General features: G+C 38.4%; 1 protein-coding gene across 5 annotated transcripts in view; it reads left to right on the top strand.

Moving 5' to 3' along the window:
- Positions 1 to 23,482, top strand: part of LOC126475464 (sodium/hydrogen exchanger 7) — a 172,482-nt gene that overhangs the window by 54,789 nt on the left and 94,211 nt on the right. For 4 of the 5 annotated variants that reach the window (XR_007586737.1, XM_050103351.1, XM_050103359.1 and 1 more), the window contains one exon: positions 1,536 to 1,634. Coding sequence is in view for 4 of the 5 variants with exons in the window: in XM_050103351.1 (XP_049959308.1) it covers positions 1,536 to 1,634 (99 nt within the window). In the remaining variant the exon portion in view is untranslated. Of the gene's footprint in view, positions 1 to 1,535; positions 1,635 to 5,396; positions 5,466 to 23,482 lie in introns of those variants that run through there. The other variant, XM_050103367.1, reaches the window with a different exon arrangement.

Raw genomic sequence — 23,482 nt, 5'->3', positions numbered from 1 at the left:
ATTCAGTTCCTCTCCTGTCTCAATCCAGAGTTTCCAGCCAGCATAAACACTATACACATTAAACTACTGTAAATCAGAAAAAATTACCGTGTCTGAGTCTTTCACAGTTCACTCTTCATAGATGTTTACAAACCAAATCCTATCTCTGATGTGTTTATCAGTCATCATAGGTTTCTACTTGGGAGTTACCTTTTTAACATTCATCTCTGAAGGATGTCTAAGCACTGTTTGATATGAAATACTCTCCTTAAAATAAAAATCAATTTTGGAAGCAATTTTATGTGAACTCGTTTTACTGTCTCTGTGCTAGCATTATTGTTGACCTATGTAGTAAGGGAACTGCATCCACATCTTCACTGCAAACTTGATTTTCTATAATATATCTGCTTTTTAAAAATGTTTCCCACTGTTTTTTGGCCAGTGAACAGTTTTCTTGCAGTTGCCCTATTCACATGCATTTTTTGGGCTGACAACATTCCTTGCTTTCTTGGTTGAGTACCCTTTCTTCCAATAACCGAAAACAAAAATTTAAAGCTATGTATTCTGCAAGGAACTTCTACAAATACATAAACCATAGTAATGCCGTAACAGTGATATTTAACAACAATGAACATGCAAAAGATCCAGTTGAAACTTATTGTGACCTGTTTTCACTTAGGACAGAAGGGTAAGACTTCTTTACATTTCAGCAACTGTTGTAGGCACAGAATGTGACAAGGAAGTACTGCTGTGCCCTCTAGTGACATGATGGTAAGTTACTAGCACAAGTGCTCTTTTCAAAGTATTTATAAATTGATAAATATTAAACAGCTTGTCTGCAAGATGTTGAGTTCACTGCATACTTATTTTTAAATCTGACAAACAGAATTGGCATTTCTTTCACCCTAAGCAGTGGCTCGTCATTTACAGCTCAAACCGGCCCTGGTAGTAACGCAACGAAGTCATTTATTTTCTGCCATGTTATAATCTGATGCAGAAGTCACACCCAGAAGTGTTTTTGACTAAAACAGAATGTTAAAATACTAACATATATTTCATTGGCTAGACCAACATTGATATTGTGACAACTTTGTACTGTAGTTTCAGTCATGAACTATGACGGTCAAGTTTCTGTGCATCATGCATTCTCCAACAGCCAGCGAGCATTCGTAAGTGTTCTGAGCACTCTGCTGTGAATGCTGTCGCCAATCCAAGCATTAAACACGATCACAGTGAGTTGTTTAGTGAATTTCTATTTCATTTGTTGAGAGTTGGCATCACTGATGGTGGTGGTAAGTGATAAATTCTGCATAAGCAAGCGAGAGACATAATTTTGCAGGATACACGCTTTCTTCAAGCGGAAAGCACGCGCATGCATGTAGTGCAGCTGTCACTGGGAATCACCAACAATGTGATCCCTGTCCATGCCTCGGCATGTGCAAACCGCCATCGTTTGTGGATTGGACAGTAGTATGAAAGACTGTTTTGTCATATGCCATGATGTACTTGTCTGTCCAATTGCTAGTTCTGAAATTAATACAGTAATTAACTTTCAGGATAATCGTTCCAGATCACAAATGGATTCTGATTCCGATTTGTGTATAGATGACAATGATGTCAGTTACACAAATCACCGTCGATCCAGTGGTGCGAGAGTAAGTATTTTATTGCTAGTTAATTTTTAAATCTGAGTAACAGCTGTGTATGAATGTCATGTCCTGTTCAAAGTAGATCTCATTGTTACAACCATGTTTTGCAGTATTTTTCAGCTAAATACACCTTAGCATTACTGTTGTTTCCAGATCCAACTACAAACCTATTTATTCTTAAGTTTTGGCCCGTATAGTTTGAGCAAAGTGGTTATGAGTTTGGAAAATGTAGCATCCAGTAAATGATCACAGTAGTAAACTTAACATTGAACTTTTTTCTGTGCCATTCTGTACATATTTTCTTAAACTGATTGAAATGCTGTTATAAAAAGTGATTTTCTAATTTATGTTACCATTTCTTTAAACTGGATGGTCTCTGTTATTTTCAGATTTGTATAATGATGTTGTGTTAACAGGTGATTAATGTGATTAGTTGTTACTTTCATTCAGCATTTTCCATTGCAGGGAGGCTTTTCATGATTCCCCCCGCTCTCTGTTTTTATTAAGTTCGTAGACTTTTGTTTACGATTCAAGTGTATTTCACTGAATACACACATTCCTCACTTTCGCAAGCAAATGGACCTCTGACACAGCGTGTGCTACTGTCCCTGCATTAGAAGGATAAAACATAATTTATAGGTATTAGATAAAGAAGACATACTCATCAAATGTGTGGCTGAATCCTGCGTATGTTGAAGTCTTAACACCCCAGAAATGGTATAGTGTGTATCAAGGAAAATTCCCTTGAGAAAGCCAAAACGTTTTGTGAGCCAGCATTAGTGACTAGCATTTATCTTCAGGAAGTAAATATTTAATACTGCCAATTCACACATAAAAGCAAGCACTCTGTTCTAGCTTCAGTAACTATTAGCTCCTTCTTCAGGGAGGGGAGAGGGATGTATTGGGGAAGGTTAGAAAAGAAGAGCATGTCACTCAGACCCCTTATTGAGAGGGACCCACCAGTTGTGATGACAGCAGTACTAAATATTTCACCTATTGAAGTTGAGCACTTGTCAACCATCCTGTTTCACAAAATGTTGTTTTTGCTAATAGTCTAATGTTGGATGTCCAAAAGTAAGCCTGCAGTGCAAGTATCTACATCTCGTAGACTTCAGTTTAACTGAAAACAGTGAACTTGCAGATTTAGAATAATGAAAAAGTTTTGTTACCATTAATATTGATTGTGTGTCTGATAGGGTACAATAACCTTTTTTCCCCCTGTGGAAATAAAGGGCTTAACAGTGCAATTATGAATAGGTGGTAAAGTGAAAAATGTAGGGGTTCCAGATAAAATTAGAAATAAGGAATTAAATAAATAATTACACTGTAACATTGAAAAAAAGGGGGCATTGTAAATGGGGGTTAGGTCCAAGCAGATGGTGGGATGCAATGATATGTAGGAGAGTGAATTCCTATCTCTATAGGTCAGTAAATGAAGCACTGAGTGGGAGGATCCAAACAGCCCATGTGGTGTACCAGACACTCAGGTCTGTGGAGTCATTCTGTAGAGCACACTCAGCAGCTGAACAGTGTCTCTTTGTGATTTTAATAAATTTCTGAATGGAATTTTCCTTTTTATACAACAAATCTTTTCAGGACAGTACTTCTTGTCCATCTTTCACTGTAAATCTGGAAATGGTTTATAAAGCAACCTTAAATTGTGAGTAGTCATGTTCTAAATGCTCAAACGACAAACTAGATATGCTAGTGGTGTTGTACAAAACACACAGTTAGTGCTGAATAAATCAAACTTCAGCTACTATGAAAATAAGTCTCATTGCTCCTTTTTTGCCAAAGTCAAAAAGATGATCAAGAATCCAACTCATATTGAAGCAACCTCTTTACACTCTTTGTTGTCTTGCCACCATATTGCAGGTACAAAACTAAAATATGAAAAATACTGGCCTAGTACATGAACAAGTCTTTTGAATGTTCCCTGGGAGTTCCACTACAGTCAAATGTCACAGATGCAGGTAATGGTTTGAAAGTGAATGCAACCATTTAAAACTAGTTACCATTGAAGAGTATATGCAACTGCAACAGAAAACTAAATAAATAAATAAATTGAGATATTGGTTCTTTAAGCCAACATGAATTGTATGAATGCTAAAACTGTCAATGGCACAATAATGTCTTTGTGAAATCCTGACTGTCAGCAGCAGCTGAAACATAACTTTTTATTCAGTACAGACAGTTGGCTCATTACAATGAATAAAAAATTGAGAACATAATCTTTGTACATTTTTGTAAACTGTTTTTAGATCACATTAGGTAAATAAAAGGAGAATTGAGCAGTCATTAGGCACAAGAGCAAGATTCAAATTGTTACCTAGTGTTCGGACAATGTCGTTGGACAAAGCAAGCACACACAATATCACAACTACCTTGTCTTGGCCAGCTACATTGACCCTGTTTTGCAAACCTGCTGGCAGAGTGGATAAGAAGAACAAGGAGTGGGGAAGGGGAAAGATGGGTTAGTGGGAAGGGTTGAAGTGTAGCACAGGTGAACCCATCCTGTCGGTGGCACTCAAAAGTGGGAGACATGAGTTGTGAAGCATCCATTGAAATTGAGAATGTTGTGCTCAGTGGGTTGCCACTGGATGGTCAACTTCACTCTTGGCCACAGTTTGTCGGTGGGTTTTCATTTGGGATGATAACTAGTTGGCTGCCATACCTAATTTTTGTGTGTGTGTGTGTGTGTGTGTGTGTGTGTGTGTGTGTGTGTGTGAGAGAGAGAGAGAGAGAGAGAGAGAGAGAGAGAGAGAGATATGTGACGGAAGACACTTCCTGAAGGCTTGACAGAAATTTATATGTTGTTTATGTGCCTGTTGCCCACTGAACATGTCAACTGTGTGATGAGTAGTTATCTATACTTCACTGATGATGTGTGTTCTACACCAGACTTTCCATTCAATGGCAAAATTGGGTAGCTCTTGTGTTACAGCACTGCTAGAAAAAAGTATCTTGGCCCTAATTTTATTTCCTTTTGTGTTTGTATACCATATGTATTATTCTTGTACAAAATACTGTATGTTACCAAGCTGTAGTTACTATGTACATTCTTGAAGTTGCAATGTTAATCAGAAGGGCCTTTTTATTCATCATTATTAATCCCTCAATCTGATGATAGTAAAAATAGACTGTAGTATCTCTGTTTCTGAGCAGTGCTGCTGTGAGCTGTGATATTTTCCGCATTAGTTTTTGAGCATGTAATTTGGTTGTTAAACTGTCTGCTTTGCATGAATCCTTTCACATTGTAATTTTTTACTATCATATTTGCTCTGTATTTTTCCGCTTGTCTCTCTACACACACACACACACACACACACACACACACACACAGTCTTTGACTTTTTATAAAAAATAATTTATATTTCTAAAAAGTACCATGTAAATGTTGTAATCATTGCACAAGTTTGGTTATCCCTGTATCACAGCATGGGTAATTAACAGGCATTGTGTAACTCACCCAACATAAGACAGTATTGGTCTTGTCCATGTTTGGAACACAGATTTTGCATGACTTGTGAGTGATAGTTCTTAGGAAGCAGTAGTTATTACATTGCATGTACACACTCCACAGTGTGCTTACTTCCCTGAAACATTTGCTTCTGCAGTCTTTCAGAAATATGAATATTTAAAGGAATGCATTTATTCTGGTCACTTTGAGGATCACCAAATATTTCAATGTATCATACATTATATTGTCTCTTCACTGTCAGATGAAGTTTTTTGCAACTTTCTTGTTGCATGCAATCATTCTCGAAGGAGGAAGCAGATATTCACAGCCAGTTAAGTGTTGAAGCTCAGAATTTCATGTAGTCAAAACTACTACTTGACCAGTGCTTACATCTGGTATGTTTTGACATTTTGTATGATTTTCTGATAAATACATAATGTATGTCACCATTAAGTGGCATAAATATATTCATGTTTATAAATATATGTGTCTGATGATGATGATGATGATGATGATGATGATGATGATGTGATATCATGAGTATGCTTTATTCTGACTGTGATGTCTTGTTTGTGATTCTTCTAAATCTGTAATACAAAATAAGATTTATAAAACATTTATATGTCTTTGAGTCAAGTGCACTTTATAATTAAGTGTGATAGTGAGAAGTTGTATCTGAAAGACTGATCCATTCACTCAGCAGATTTACAGTAAATTATAAATACAATTTTAAAAAAAGGTTTTTGTATTCTATCATATATTTCATGAAGGACAAGAAGAGATGTAGCTCACTGGAGAAGTGAAAAATAGTAATATTTACTTATAAAAACAAATTAGGAGTGAAAAAAATGAGGACGTAGATACTGTAATAGCAAAGACACAAGAGTATTATACGCCATTCATCATAAGTTTATCACAGAAGTAACATTACTCCACATTGGAGTCTCTTTCCTGTGGAACATAAATAACACCTTGCTGAGTACAGTTGCATATGATTATTATATGTTTTTACTGCAGGTCGCACATCACCTTTGTGTTGCATTTGACTTCAAAGTGTGCTGCCCTTCTCATTGCTAGGATCCACTCCATGAAAGTATTGCGTAAGAGCATACTGTTGAGATTTCAAGAATCTATAGTTTACCTGTGTTCTTTTCTATCTTCCCATGCACGTAAAACAGTCAACACAGAAACTTGAGTAGAAACAGATTTTTGTGAAAAATGGCCTTCCATGCCTTTTTCTGTGCAGAATATAAAGGAAATTAACAAATTTTTATAGTATATACGGAGGACATGGCTGCATAAGGACACCTAACTGGACAGACGAATTGATTATGCAGTGAGATTTGAAACAAAAACTACACAAATTGAACAGTTAAAATTTTGATTGGCAATAACAGTGAAGACTCTCCATGTTTTAAAGTGCTTCATTGTGTCATTCATACTAAAATTACAATGAAATAACTGATTCATAAGTAGGTCCTATTTCTGGTGTTGTGACATCATCTGGTATAGGTACACTGCACCCTACAAGCAAACACTGAGCTTGCTGAGCATGCGTTTGTTTACATTATGGTTAAACATATGATGAACAAAGTATTGCATAAAGTGACTAGAAAAATACATCACTGAATGTGGGGAGCATCAATTTGTGGGTAATCATAGAGAAGTTGTTGATCTACAAGAAGGTTTGAAACTAAGAAGTGCTTACATATAGTGCAAAGATTGTTACATCCGGTCTTAAATACATTTTAATGAATAATATGGCTAGAAAGAACGTATAAACTCTCATTCATGTGGATACAGTAATTTGAATTCATCTCAGAACTAAAAAGCTGTATTAATATTGGATTTTCTGCAGCATGACTTTTTACAATTTAATATATGCTGAATATGGTCAAGTTGTTTTGTTACTCTTCTGTAAATGAATATCACTTCATAAAGGCCCCATTATCCTTGATAAACTGATTAAAATAAGTGTGTTCATCCTCAAACATTTGAGCGTTTGTAGAAAATTGGCGCGCACACACACACACGCGCGCGCGCACACACACACACACACACACACACACACACACACACACACACACACACACACACACACACATGGTTAGTCATCTAAAACACCCATTTTGTTAATGGTTATACATATCGAAATGCAGTTTTCAGCAGATGTTAGTGTGTCGAGTGACATGTGTTAATGTTTCTGGCACAGGTATCAACGAAAATATTGAAGCAAGTACATTTTTTTTTTTGATGGAACCAGTGCTGTTTTTCTGGGGGAACGCTGGGGGATGCGTACGCCTAAACTTTTTCGTCGACAAAATAATTTTTTTATGATGTTGAGAACTTGGAAGAGTGCCAAAGATTTATTTCACGGACGTAAATTTTTTATTTCATTTTTTCGTGTTGGTAATTGCAATACGAACGATACCAGTGCAGTTTTAGGTGGGAAAAGCGACGTCATTGACTGTTTCAAGCATTTCGAAGCTGCGGCAACTGTTCTCGACAGCTGAATCGCTGGCAACCAGTTCAACAAGCATGTAGTGCCCTCGCACGCCCGCTAATAGTGGGCGATGGTAGTGCTAAACGGATATGCGTACGCTCAAATGCCGAGCTACCGATAGATGTCTCTGCGCTCCCGCTACATGATGATGTTGATGACGTCATGGCTAAAAGCAGATGGGTGGTATCCTATGCTTCAGTTATAAGCAATTTTCACTGCATTATATCCAATGTCGAAGTACCCTTGAACTTTTTTTTGGGAAAAAAGAACTGGATGGAACAGTGTACTTTTTATAACTGTATTCAATAGCTCTTAGAAAGACAATTGCAGTGATATAAGGTTTGTTAATAGTTACATCGAAATCTGTCATAAAAATTCAAGAAATGTCATAATTTGAGAGCACGGTGGCTGCCGGAATTGACATTAGAGGTGCAAACACTGCCAGATAAAGCTCTCATGCTACGGTGTGTCAGAAGGTCAACACTTTTGCCTGCTTTACTTTTTGTCTGCATAACAGAGTGCTCATTTCTGCTTCAGCATTCATTGCATGCAAACGTGTACATCAGTGAGGAGAAGTTAGATATACCACTTTTATTTTGTGAATTTCAAAGAAATGCCATAGAAAACATTACAGTGATATAGGGCTATCTATCCAGATCACCAATTTCTGATGCGGCAGACAATTGCACAAATTATTGAGATGCCAGTGCGGACAGGCTGCTTGAATGTCAAAAAGAGGACAAGAAAGGAGACTACAGCTCTCAGAGAACACAAAGAAGCTGTTCTTGCTATGACGCTAATGAATCGGCACTATTGTACAAGATGTATTGCCAAGGAATGAGGAATCAGCCAGGTGAGTGTATTTTGCATCCTGCATCGAGAGAATTTCTATCCCTATCATCTGTTACCTCATCAGGCACTCTATTACATACAGAATTTTGTCAGTTTGCCCTTCAGCAGCTGAGAGACAACTGTCTGTTTTTTCCAGTGTGTGCTCTTTACTGATTAAGCAATGTTTACTACCCACACTAATGTAAACTCACATAACACACTCTGCTGGACAGCTAAAAATCCACACCGGCTTCGTCAGGTGCAACATCAGCAGGCATGGAGCATAAACATGTGGTGCATTGTCATAGGAAATTAGATTGTGGGATCTTATTTCATCTCGGGCATTCTAAACGGACATTAGACCGCACGTTTTCTGACGAACCTTCTGCTGCTCGTTCTAGCAGAGCTACCGCTGGATATTCGGTAGTGTATGTGGCTGCAATAAGATGGTTGTCCAGCTCACTCGTCCCATATTGCACCGCAGATACTAAATGAGAACTTTCCTGGACATTGGCTAGGACGAAATTCTGTTGTCTAATGGCCTGCGAGGTCCCCCGATTTGACTCCTCTTGGGTTTTTCTTTCTTTGAGGAGCACTTAGAGATGCAGTCTGTGACAGAACTCCAACTACGCCAGACAATATGTTTCATCAAATCGCCAGTGCATAATCTACCATATCATCCACTGTAATTATATCTGTTCACTCTTCTTTTGAATGCCAATTGTAAATGTGCCTTCCAGTCCATGATAACAGTTTGAACAGGTGCTTCAGTAAAGAATAAAGTTATTTATTCTTTTCCTCCCTGTAGAGGTAATTTTTTTTAAGACAAAATTTGTTATGTAATTTGAGTGTTTACCAAATCAGTGTTAGTAAATTATTTATCACATTTACATGTGTATGAAATTTCATTACAATGTCAAGTAAGTTGACTGCGTGCACGGCACGTAGCTGATAACACTGTCAGCACATTCATTCATTGAGCGTGAACCATCATTTTGTTAAGAAAAATATTTATTTTGCGGTGTATGGGTGGTCATGAAAGTATTTTGAGTAAAATATTTAGTTCAATGAATTCATCACATGTGATGTATTTAGAGCAGCGTAGGTAGAGACAGTTGTCCGACAGCATGTATGTTACCTTCAAGACGCACACAGTCACATACAGGAAAAGATAGGTCAAATCTTCTTCCTCACATTTAGAATTTAATACAGTAGTTGCTTTTTGCAGTGTTAAACACCTCTTTATCCTTTAATAATGAAGAGTTGATTTCTCTGTTTCAGCTCGTGTAAACCTGTGAGGATACACAAATGTGAAGTAGTTTTCCTAAGCCCTTTTTGATGCGCTAGATTATAGCCTATGTCGTATTCCCATATACAACATTCCTAGGTGAACCTGCATTTAGGTCTACGTTTGTTCAAGGGGAAACAAAGATTCATCCTCATAGTGCATGCCTACCTTACAGTATACAGCTAAGGAGCCTGGTGCAAGGTGCCTGCTTGGTTGTGTTTGTACCGCAAATTCCATTTCCAGCCACCGTGGTCTCACAATTTAGGACATTTCTCAATTTTTTTTACAACAGATTTCAACATCAACATTAACGAATTGTAATTGTCTTCTCAAGAACTATCGAATGCAGTTATAAAAAGTATATGGTTCCAAAACAAAAAAAAAAAAACATATTTGCTTCAATATCTCCAGAAGTAAGATGGTATCTTGTAGTCTGTTATTTGGTTCGGGCTTATCATTATCACAGAAGTGTAGCAATCTAAGTAACAATAAATAGTGGTCTCTCAGAATTGTTCACTAAATACTGGAGTTTGCAGCAATTTATCAGTAGACAAACAGTCATTCACGCTTAGTTCTCTATTCCTAGCAATTAGCAAGGTTAGTGCTAAAAACAAGTAAATTTCTTTAGAATTTGTGTCTTTTCATTTTTGTACCCTAGACAATGCTGGACCTGTATGAAAAACCAAATACTAAAAGTATCTATTCATCTTAAAAGCAGTTTTACTTGTAAGTTCCAGAGCAACAAAACATGCAAAATTTTTTAATATTTCAGATTCATTGTTCACAGAACAGAATGTCTCTTTGAAACCAGAACTTGTTTCACTAAACTTATCAACTTTCAGATGAAATTCACTGTTTATATATATATATAACAAAGATGAGGTGACTTACCGAACAAAAGCGCTGGCAGGTCGATAGACACACAAACATACACACAAAATTCAAGCTTTCGCAACAAACTGTTGCCTCATCAGGAAAGAGGGAAGGCTTGTGTCTGTATGTGTGGATGGATATGTGCGTGTGTGCGAGTGTATACCTGTCCTTTTTTCCCCCTAAGGTAAGTCTTTCCGCTCCCGGGATTGGAATGACTCCTTACCCTCTCCTTTAAAACCCACTTCCTTTCGTCTTCCCCTCTCCTTCCCTCTTTCCTGATGAGGCAACAGTTTGTTGCGAAAGCTTGAATTTTGTGTGTATGTTTGTGTTTGTTTGTGTGTCTATCGACCTGCCAGCGCTTTTGTTCGGTAAGTCACCTCATCTTTGTTTTTATATATAATTTTTCCCACGTGGAATGTTTCCTTCCATTATATATATATATATATATATATATATATATATATATATATATATATATATATATATATATATATATATATATATATATATGGCGCACAGGCACAGGTTGCATTGCCAGCATATGAATTGTCATGCAAATGTGCGTTACCATAATGAAAAATTACTGGTTCCTCTTTAGCACTTATATCACCATCTACATTATTGGAACTATAGCGTTCATCTTCACTTTCCAAGATCCTAAATAACTCATTCAACACTAAAACATCTATTTCACCAAGACCAATGTAAGATGAAGATGCCATTCTGTACACATCAACACCTGTACAATAATAAATGGCACTGTACAATAATGCAGTTTTTAAGCTTAGTGACATAAACAGACTTAAGAGAATAGTACTTATCAGGGCATAGCAATACAAGAACCAATTTAAAATGAGCATAACATATGAAATTTAAAATTGAACTACTTGTGTAAATGTGAGTGTAGCACCTGACATGAAGCAACTTAATATAATACAGGCGTAGCAGCGAAAGGCATAACATATTATTTCGTCATTAGTTTTGAAGGTATTTTCCAATAATCTGTCTCTGTTAACAGTTGTGAAGACTTGCATTACAGTTAATTTATTTTGTCAGATCACATATTTTGCACATTTAACTGGATTTTCTTTCACAGCATACCATTTTGAATACCTGTGTATGTTAGACTTACTTTACTTTTTCGTGTCCGGAGATTTGTTTCAAAGCCTTTCAGTCCAATGTCGGGCCAAGTCTAATGTTTCTCTTTTCTCGAGCCATAGTTCGTCAGGGGTAGATCTTGTGGGGCAGATGGAACACTGTAGAAGGTTTTCCATATCCTGAACTTCACCACAGTCACATTTGTTGTCTCCTTCGTCCTTGAAGCCCCATTTGACTAGGTTCGCTTTAACTGGTGCTACGCCTGTTCTGATGCGGTTCAGTGTTCTCCAAATCTTCCAGCTTGATGTACTGCTGCTGGGTATTTCTCATGAGGCAGGGTAGCCCTTCGGAGGCTCGTTCAATTCACTAATAAGAAATCTCTTGCGGGATTTAAGTGTGCTACGTCCACATGAAGAACCATGCAGCGGGTGGCGCTCGTCGAAAATCTGTTTAAATTTTTCTGTATGTTAGTGTGCAAATCTTCGGGATTCAGGAGATGAGAATCCAGCTGCTTTGTATATTTTCCCAAGTGGAGTGGGTTTCATGCATCCTGTTGTTAGCCTGCATGTTTCATTAAGGACTGTAGTGACTTTTTTTGGCATGTGTGGATCGAGACTATACAGGGCATGCATATTCTGCCATGGAGAAGCAAAGTTCTTGAACAGTTGTTCGTAATACAGTTGGACTAGTCCCCCATTTACTATTCGTCAGTTTTCTTAAAATATTGTTCCTGGCAGCAACTTTTTGGCAGGTTTTTTCACAGTGATATCTGTACGTCAGTAATCTGTCCAGCACGAAACCAAGGTATGTTGGTTTGTCTGTATGGTCCAGTTTGTTGTCATTCCAGGTGACGTTCAGCTTCCTGTTTGCCTGTTTTGTGCGGAGGTGGAAAGCGCTAACCTGTGTCTTAGGTGGATTTGGTTTGAGGGAGATCTCTTTATAGTATTCAGACATTACGTGTAGCGAGCTTTCTAATTTCCCTTCTACTTCCTCGAAGCTATTTCCTTGCGCTGTAATGGCCAGATCATCAGCATACAAGAAATGGGTAGTACGTTCCAGTGTTGGTTGATCATTGGTGTATAGGTTAAATAGTACGGGGGCCAGCACACTGCCCTGGGCGAGACCGTTCTTTTGTCAACGCCATCGGCTTTTTTTTTTTCCGTCCAGCATTACATAGAACTGTCTGTTTTGCAGCAGAGATTCAATGATTTTTGTGAACTGATGATCCTTAAATGTACAGTACAGTTTTTCCATGAGCTTTCTGTGGTTGACGGTGTCGTATGCTGAACTTAAGTCCACCAATGCTACACCTGTTATTTGTTTGTTTTCAAACCCTTCCTCTATGTGTTCTGTGAGTGCTAGGATTTGACTGGTGCATGATTTCCCGGTCTGAATCCAGCCTTTTGGGGAATGAGCTTTTGGTCTGTGATATTTGCTATGTGGTTTAGGATTATTCGTTCATACAGTTTGTACAGATGGCACAGGAGTGCTATTGGGTGGTAGTTCTTCGGTTGACCTGCATCTTTCCCAGGTTTGAGTAGCGCCACCACCTTTGATTTCCTCCACATCTTTGGGATCTTACACATTTTTAAGCAATGATTAAAGAGCTGCAGGATCCATTGCTTGGCACTAGGTCCGAGCTGTTTGATCTGTTCCACGCATATATCATCGACTTCCGCTGCTTTCCCGTTTTTCATTGAGTTCATTCCATGATTAAGATCTTTCATGGTAAATGGTATTTCGAACATGCTTGACTGTTGACTCTGAATTCTGCTGATTTTTATTTTCTGACATTTCTTGTTGGGTTTTCCATTTAGTAGGAGCTGATGGGCAATTTGACTGGGTGTTACTGAAGAGCATTGTTTAGCTGTCCCAAAGTCATCATTAAGTTTCAAGCGACTTTGCTACTGTGGGTCATATCCATTCTTTCCATAGTTTCGACCCATTTCCTTTGTCTTGATTCACTAATCATTTCCATTAGTGTTTCTCCACATTGGACTACTTCTTCACTAAAGGGGTCCTGTTCGTAAAGCATTTCGTACTCCTTCACGATGTTCTTTGATTCGTCAGAGAGACCTGGGATGAAATGCTCTCTGCAGCCTTGGGGTATGTGTCTTCGAGAAATCTTTTGGAGGGTCTCTACGAAAGTTTCATAATTTTCTGGAATTGGGTGTAGGTTTTCTATTTCTGCTTCCAGTTCCACAGCATATTCTGTCCATTTAGCTTTTTTAAAGTTGAAGCGTCTGCGGAATGGTATTTTCGTTGTTCTCAAAGCAGCGTATATTTGGATTCCGATAGGTCAGTGTTGTGTTTTAGGAAGAGGTGCATATGCAGTTTTAAGCATCGGTCTTCCACGTTTGCGCTTACAAAACAAATATCAGGGTTATATTCGCGCTTCCAGATTTTGCTGCTGAATGAGCATGGTAGCTTGGGATCATGAATCAGGGATAAGGTATTTATTTCCGCCCACTGCTCTAATTTATGTCCCTTGTCGTCTGTATGTTTGTAGCCCCATGATGTGCTGTGGCAGTTGAAGTCTCTTAAGATGAACTGTGTTTTCTGGTTGTTGAAGTTTGGCGGCAAAGTCAAGTTGAACTTCTCTCCATGCGGCTTGTATACTGACATTATGGTGAAGGTGCTACACTCGACAGTCAGTAATTCTATGTTATTGTATGTAGTTCTGTTAGTTGATATTATGGCCATCTCAGGTTTTGTGAGGACAGCGCTGCCATATTTAGGATGTGGATTTTCTACGGTTAATTTCATTCCTTTTATTTCTGGTCTTATTGCCCCTTCTTTCTTGTATACACAGTATGTCCCATTTGTGTGTGCGGCAAAGTTGTGATATGATTTGTTGTTTGTTTTTGGTGATACCCTCTACATTTAGGCTTGCAATCGTCAGAGTTGGCTCTGAGAAGAGCCCATTCTTTTTGCTTTTCCGGTGTTGGAAGGATTGACCGTTGTCTTTTATTGCAACGTTTCCGGGGGATGCCGGCATTATCTGACAGATGATTCTCGGTCTCTTATCTCAGATAGTGCACGCGTGAAGGCTCCTTCCTTGTCCCCCTGTATGTTAGAAAAAATATAAATATCTAAAACAATGCATACATCCAGTTATTAGTAATGTTAACTTGTGAAAGAAAATCCAATTTATGTTTTTACAAGATAAATTATAAGTTTTGTAAATCTCTACAAGTGCTAACTTGAGCAGCCCCTTGGGAATTGCCATGTAAAAATACAAAAATTGGCATTCTAAATACATAGTCCTTTAAATAAAAACATCTCTTGTGATTGAAGGCCTTTAAACTCGACGTAAATTTGAAATAGTGTGTATGAAGCAAACTATTGGTACCTCATACTAACTAAGGTGTGTATTGCTTAAAACTTTGAGACATGTTCTTCACTAATTCATATGGCCAAATCGTGTATTTTTAAGTATCAGCATGTCGTAATATGTGCATTTGCATCATATTTGGTATCTTTCCACTGTCTAGACCACTGTGTAGGTTAGGCTGTTGACAATAGATGACTTGGGACAAAGGGAAGCTGTAACGAACACTGTCATTGTATTTTCCTAACTCACAGACATACCAGTTTGTCCAAAAGAAGTCATTGTCTGTTTCTTGATGTGACATCTGTATTGCAATAAGCTTTTGGCAAATTTTGACTAACATGTCAATTTCAAGTCGGCATCCCTTAAGGCACTAATGCATTGTGTATAGCTATCTCTTACAGCTACCAGACAGGATATGGTATAAGCTGTTTCAGTCCTGTGACTGCAGCCAATCTTCCATTATCACAAGCAACATGATAGCAATGTTGAACTGTTTACTTTCTTTAGTATGTATGCAATGCTTGACATTGCAGGAACAGTCACTGTCAACAGGAATGTAAGCTATACAAACCAACAGTTGCTGAGGAAGAATAGGGGACAAAACTCGAAATGTGAGTCAATCTTTGGGATGGCAGTGTGTCCAAACACTACATAGAGATCGAGCATGGAGCAAAACAACAAATGACCAGTGCTACCAACTGACAAGTCAATACACGAAAACAGAACATTGTGTGAGGTGAAGCCTTGGTCCATGGGCACTGAAATCAGCATTAGGACTGCTAACAGTTAAACACTTGGTTCAGTGACTTTGCCCATCCCATGCTTCACCCACGCACTCTGTGACACCACCGTGTACTATTCCGTTGCAATAACCACACCAGCTCCACTGCATCAATCTTTCTGTCCACTGATGGGAATACTAAACGCCTGCATCCTCAATAGGTCACTTGGGCCTGAAAATGGCTCAGTTTGTGCCGTGACCTCTATCATAAAACGAGATAGTGGATTGACCATTGAAAGAGACAATGTTGACACTGCTTGCTCTGCTGGAGTGGTGGAAGATTGCAGAGGCTGGGGTGACGGTTGGTCCACTGGTTTGTTTGGGGCAGAGACTGCCACGGTGAGCAGGGAAAAGAGGGCTTTGGGGAAACTGATGCAGCAATAGCCAGGTTTTGTGTGCAGGTTGCGCAAGCCCATACAAGATGTTGAATGATGACCACTTGACAGCTTTGCTCCTTTATGACAAGCAAGAGGACCGCCTGTATGGCATTGAGTCTTATCACACAGGAGAAAAATCTTCTGGCACACTGAATCTACTCCTGAAAAAGCATGCTCTGGTCACCCATCTGGACAGCTGAAATGGTTTTTTAGAAAAACGGGCCAGGTGACTGTCAAAAGAAAATCTAGCAAAGTCTGCTGTAAGGCACCATCCAAGACAAAATCAAGAGCCTCCTGTCAGTCGAATTCCGGATCTGGTCCTGCGGGCAATCACAGTAGTGCACCTGCATTTGCATGCCATGCAGCAGTCCAGTATTGAATATCATAACAATAATTTTGGACAGCAGAGGGTGAGCACACTGTCACAGTCGGGAGCCTCTCATAATGCAACAATGCTGTGACCTACCCCATCGCCCAGATAGCTCGGAGATGGCAAAGTCGAAGGTACAATAGGTCACAGCCACAACTGATTGGAATGATGGGTTAGCTAGTCCCAACTGACATCCACTACAGAAAACTGCTGACTTTTGTGGTCCTCCATGACACCTGGCAGCCACCCCTGTTAAGGCTGAAAGACAGCCCAAATGGCCGCATGGAAGGAAATCCGTAATGTGCAGCCCTCAAGTTACCGTGCTTCAGTGTTTCTTCTTCCTTATTTACTACTGATCATAGTCCCAATTTTTTTTATGCATTTCCTGCACTCTATTTTGTAAGGTTGACCTAGGTTTTTCATACAAACTACACAGAATATTGCCACACAGAATATTGTGAACAGCTTTATCTAAAACTTCCGGGTTATAATTACACCATCCTTTAGCACCTATCCTGCTTCTATATGTCTTCGGCGGTCCGAAACCACCCCCCACAATACACAATTTTGTAAAACCTGTTTTTATTTTATAACTTTAGAAAAAAATTGCCAAACTTGTATAGGAAATGTCGCCTTGCTGTAGGCTACTGAGCTCGTTGACAATTGAAGTTATAATACTGTTCCACCAGTCACAACAATGGAAAGTTTCTACTCAGCAATGTTGTGTGAGCTTTCAACAGTGAGACTGTTCATCAGATATTTACATAGGTAAACAATCAGCCCAAAATAAGAATTGCAGAGCGTGATAAATACAATCTGGCGCTGAAAATCACAGGCACGCGGAAGTGAAAATGAATGGCAGTTTCCTGCTATACAGCAGGAAAAAGCAAACAAACCATACTGTTCGAAATCCCTCCAGTGTCTGAAATCATCCTGTTTGATGTTACTATCAACATTGTTGCTGTTAAAACAATTCAGAGATCTGATTGCAGAAGGATGTGCTCCTTGAACGAGGACAAAGTCTGTCCTGGCATTTTCAAGGAACTGTCCCAGCAATTGTGTTAAATGTTTTAGAGAAACCACAGAAGGATTAAATCTGAGTGAAGAAATGAATGCGGTTCCTAATACCTGAACCACACTGTCACCTTATTCAATTTTGGAATTAAGTCAGCACATGAGATGTGAATGAAGAATTGTTCCTCTGTGAATTGTCATATTATTCTGTTCCTGAACTGTATCAAGTCTTGTTTGTATCCTCTGGAAGCAAAGCAGCTTTAGAGATACCTGCTGCAATTCAAGACAAATCGGTAGTATATAGTAAGAAGAGAAGTGACTGTAGTATGGAAGCTTACAATAGCCTTGTCGTATACTGTTTGATTTCTTGTCATGTAACATTGTAAAGCAATAGTCCACTTCTTAACTCTCAAAGACTGAAAACCTCTGAATACCTTACCCATTTTTATGTTATGTTCAGATTTATTTAGCAATATACAGCAGTGCTGAAGAATATATATATCAATGACGCAGCTTCCATTGAACTGCATTTGGATAGTGAGGTAATCAGAACTGAAATGTAAGTCAGGCTAGGAGATTCCATATCAATCCATCTGTCCCCAGTAGCCCTAGACAAAGATTGCAGAATCTTAAATAAGGAAAACAAAAAGGGCATGTGTGTTAATGGACTACATCTGAACCACTTTTTTCAGATTACATTGTCCTCTTCGCTTCTCATGCATGTAAACTTCGGTAAAGAATTGAAGACCTAAAATAATAAAGTTCAGTAATATGGCTGAGAATCAGTTCAAGTAAGCTAAAATTGTATAGAATAAACACATCAGGAAGAAAGTAATGCAAACCAACAAACCATAGAACTGGTTGCCAAGTTTTTGTATTTAGGGCTGTTGAAGACACTCTCTGGGTGAACAAAAAAGAAATGTTCAGAAGAGTCAAAAATGGCCGGAATTATTTTCTGTAAACTAAATCACTTTTTAAATTGAAGTTTCCCATGTGTGTGAAGCAAAATTTTCAGTCAAGGCACATTATAAATTTGGAGTTCTGGTGATGAGATGTGAATTTTAAACAAAAACTAAGGATTGCTCATTGAGCAAAGGGCTGGGAATTATCAGGAGAAATGGGAAAAATAAATAAAATTGTTGTAGAAAGAAACTGGATTAAAATATCAAAAGTAATGAAACTGATATGGAGGTGGGCAGGTAACATAGCTGCATGACTGGATGGTAATTGGATCAGGGAAATTCTTTACTAGATCCCAGAACAAGAAAGAAATTTTTAGTAGAAGGTGTTTAGATGATATGAGAAAACATACCAGTGCAACATGGGTATGTACTATTAAAAGCTATAAAGCATGAAAATGGCTACATCTTTTTATCAATGTCTTGTACTATTTCAAGCAAGAAGGAATATTTGTCAATGTCAACTGAAGAACTATTTATAAATCTGAACTGCAAATATGCAAGTTGTGCACAGGGAAGTGGACAACTATGCTGTAGCAAATTTTCTTTTAGAATATGTTTGAAAATAGTAGTCGGAGAGAGATAGGCCAGTTACAAACATCAACTCTTTCTTCTTCTTTGTGCGCAGGATTCACTTCTGAATTTTTAAGTCTGTATAGGGAAATACATAGCTTAAAAGATATTTTACAGTAGTAATTAATTGTGCTGCTAATGTATGGCGCAGAAATCTTCTGTAGTACTTTGCATCTGACAACCATATGAATCCTTAGACTTCAGAAACTTATTGCCTCAATTTCTTTTCTATTAGATTCTTTAAACCCTAACTTCAATATTTCATCAAAAAAGTTATGCAGTAAAACTGTGTGACTGGTTTTCTGCAACAACTTTGATCCAGTTTACCAAAGTAAACAGGAAATGATCAGTGACAATGCAGTATATTTCAGTAATGTTGTTTAACACCTCCTTGCCCCAGTTCAGTGAATTCATAACTATGCCTTTCTGTCACTTTCGTATAACTGCCCTCTTTATATCCCACATTCTTTTGATTCTGTTACTTTAATCACTTGTCTTTCTAGCTATCACATTGATGTTGTCCTATGTCACTTTGACTTGATTTCATTCATACAGTGTGAAAATGCAAACATAAGCCAAGAGATGCAGAATGTCTATTAAGAGTTTCACACTATCAGCAGAAGCATGGGAGTCAATGAGGAGGGGATTAGTGGCAAAGGTTGGCTATCATCAGCAATGGCTTCAAGAAGTGATCCTCACCATCTCATGAACAGCACTGAGTCATATGGTGCATGCACACTAATCCTGTTTGTGCAGCAGGCAGACATACTCATGACAGTCAACATGTGGACTCCACAATGAAAGGTACAGTGTGTGCTGTGGTTAGCAGAGTTAAAAATGTGTAACCTTTTTTCAGTGGCATGCAAGAAGTCAATGGAATGTGGATTCTCCCACACACAGGTCCATTTATCAGTGAGACAGAACTCTTTGAGAAATGTGAAGTTTGATTTCAAATGTTGGAAAACATCCTAAAATTCATGTGAATGAAGAGATTGTGGGTTGTGTGCAGGAAGCATTCACCAGAAGCCCATGTAAGTCTATCAGAAAAGCAAGTAAGGAACTAGCTGTCCCTCATCCAATGGTGCATGACACTGTTCACAGACATCTCCAGCTGCATGGTTACAGATTCCAAGTTTTGCATCACATTAAGCTTAAGGAATACTGCAGGCAGTGTGATTTTTCTGTTGAAATGTTGTATTGTTTAGACAAAGGCAACTACCTCAGTGCTGTTCATTGATGAATCTACCTTCCACGTCCGAGGCAAAGTTAACTGATGTAACTTTTGAATATGGAGATGTGAGACTCCAGGAGAAGTGATTGAACGCAAAAGGGATACACCAAAAGTTAATGTGCAATTGGGATTACGTAAACATTTTATGATTGGTCATTTTTTTTATGGGGTCTGAAATGACAGGGCCTCCTGTTTCGACTTGGTGAACTATGCATTCCCAAAAATGCCTCTCGACATCATTTCCCAGCTGGATGGCGCCCCAACCCACTATCTCTGTGCTGTTACTACATTCCTCCGGGAGATGTTTCCTAAACGATGGATTGGAAGGGGGAGTCCATGGCCTGGCCCCCTCTGTCTTCCAGTCTGGATTTCGGTGGATGTCAGTGCATGGGATTTTATCAAGGGCGTTGTTTACTGAACAAAGGTTCAAAATGTACATTTGAGACAATGGATCTATGTTGCAGTAGAGACCATAATACCTGTCACGCTTATGGACATACGGCGAGAAATGGAGTTCTGTTTCGCTATCTGTTGAGCTACAAATGATGCCCCCATTGAACTGTACCAACACGCGTAAAAATGTTTGAGCTTCTGTGCACCATGTTGGACAAATAAAGTTATAAATTTTAATAGGTACTGAAATGAAAACAAATGTTTTTGTTTACCTCTAGCCCAGACACCCTGTAAAATAGTGTATAATACTACATTGAAACATATTATTCTATGGAAAATACATGACTGGGATTTTTGTGGTCCTTGCTCAATTATATTACAATCTCTCCTGAGAAAACAATACTTTTGATGTGGAGTTCTTGATGTGTTTTTGAACCAATGCTCCCAAAATAACTGTGTTTCACAGGGAAGAATATTAAGTGTCAAATTTCTTTCTATAGCAATTGAAAGAATAGCATCAACATGAGATCCATAGAATGTTACTTATTACGTGGACATTTGCATGATTTTCTGTTCTGGGTCCAGTCTTTCAAGCTCTTCTCATCAAATGTTGCTGATATTATGGAGACAGGAAATTTGAGCAGAAGATACGGGTTTACAAAGGACACTTGCAATAGTGGCTGAAACAATGGTATGTTCAGGAAAGGGATTATGCAGTCACATATCAGGCAAACTTTCTTGTTTAAGAATATTTGACGACATCCACTGGGAGGGTATTAAGCTGGCTACAGGCACTGTAGTGCATGTCACACACACACACACACACACACACACACACACACACACACACACACTGGTGAACCATCATACTCCATCTGATTTGTGATGTAATATTTTGATAAGGTTAAATTATTCTCCCCTTTGTGTCACTACTCAGACATCAGCTGAATATGCTCAGATTTGTGGTTTGCACGTCAAAATGGTACCAGGTCGTGCAGGAAGCTGTTTGAATGATAAAGCTGACAATGAAGTCAAGGAATGCTTCTGAAGGGCATGTGACAATGCAGTGTGCCATACTATTTGCATTCTGACACTTCACATCTTAGAAGGAAGCTTGCACAGGAAAAGGAGATCAATTTTCTGGAAGCACAAAATTACACCAAGTGAAACCTACTAGAAAGCTATGTTGAACCTTATTGGTCACTCTGATGAAAAGAAATTGCACATACAGTACTAAGAATAATTGACTGCTCAGTAATATAAAGCCACAGACTACAGGAACAAAGAGGTGCTGATTTGTGGTGCACCAGCAATGTTAGGTTATTTGATAGTGTTCAGAAAAGAGAACAGAAATTTACATAGTTGTGTACTATGTAATTTAAAAAACAGTGAATGGATGTTAGAGACTTGAATGTTGCCTGAACTTTTGCTTAAACTGTTAGATATGGGTGGTTTATTTTCATGTCTCATAATGGCTGTTAAATCATTCGTTCTCTGTGATAAACCAGCCACATGTATCAGAATGATTGTTCAAATTTTTAATAAAGTTTTAAATAAAATTCAGTCGTAAATACCTTTTATCATAAGCATGTAGAACTTTGCTTCTGTTACCATTTTATATTATTTACTCACACTCCTATCATAAATGCATAAAATATGAAAGTAATTCATTCCAAAACATTACTCTTAAAGAGATTGTAAAAGAAAAACAGGACACACATGGTCTGAACCGGGCAAAATATTTTTGTGCTATTAATGTATTTTCATGCAAAAGTTTTTGGTGCGTAGTGTGTCAGAATGATTTATGGTGTCTTATAGAAGGGTTCATTACATACTTAAGCAGCTGCGAATTAGATGTCAAAAAATTATTTATGAAGGAAGAAATATGTAAACTAAAATTTACTCCTTGACCAATAACATGTGGAAACTGATAATGTTCAAACACACTGGTGTCCAGAATTAAAACAACAGACCACTATTTCCCCATTGTGTGTTTAATTCGCGATATAACCATAAAAACTGTCAACAGATGTGTTGTGCATGGAAGATGGCATTGCAGTCAACTGACAACCACCCCAATGATGATGTCATGACACCTGTCTAACAGGGTAGTGTTTGCCAGATAGTTCCAAATCCACAATTGCTGTTGTACTGGTTGTTATACTGGTTTCTTAAATAACTGAAAAATTGTTTATAGAACCTTACGTGGTATAGTGTGGTATCATACTCTTCGCTTTAGATAAACCTTAGTTCTGATGGTCGATTACTTTACACTGGGCACACAGACAGAGAGGGTGCAGTATGGCACAGAGAAGACACCAACCAGACTCTGCAGTAGAGGGTCTTCAGAAGAATGGAAGTAGGACAGTCACAGACCGATTTGGCTTGATGGCTTAATGTGAATCGTTCTGTTGTTTATCAATTGTGGCAACAGTTTACAGAGACTGAAACTTTATCCTGAAGACCAGTGGAGGGACGACCACGTGTCACATCAGAAAGAGAGGACCATTATTTGGCTGTACGGCCACAACAGCACCGCCTTGGTATATATCAAGGCAAATGTGTACAGAAAGCTTCAGCAGAGTGACCTTTATTGTTGGAGACCTAATGTATGTGTACCTCTGATGCATCTTCGTAGACGGGAACGTCTAGAATGGATTTGTCGCCGTGCCACGTCGATGGTCGAACAGTGGCCCGATGTTGTTCTCACAGATGATTCCCGAGATGGTTTCAAGAGTGATTCTCAATGGATTTGTTTCTGGAGGTAAT

Source organism: Schistocerca serialis, chromosome 1 (assembly GCF_023864345.2).
Source record: "Schistocerca serialis cubense isolate TAMUIC-IGC-003099 chromosome 1, iqSchSeri2.2, whole genome shotgun sequence".
In the NCBI taxonomy this organism is placed as follows: domain Eukaryota; kingdom Metazoa; phylum Arthropoda; class Insecta; order Orthoptera; family Acrididae; genus Schistocerca; species Schistocerca serialis.
Note: the sequence above shows the minus strand (reverse complement) of the source record. Positions and strands in the feature narration are given on the sequence as shown.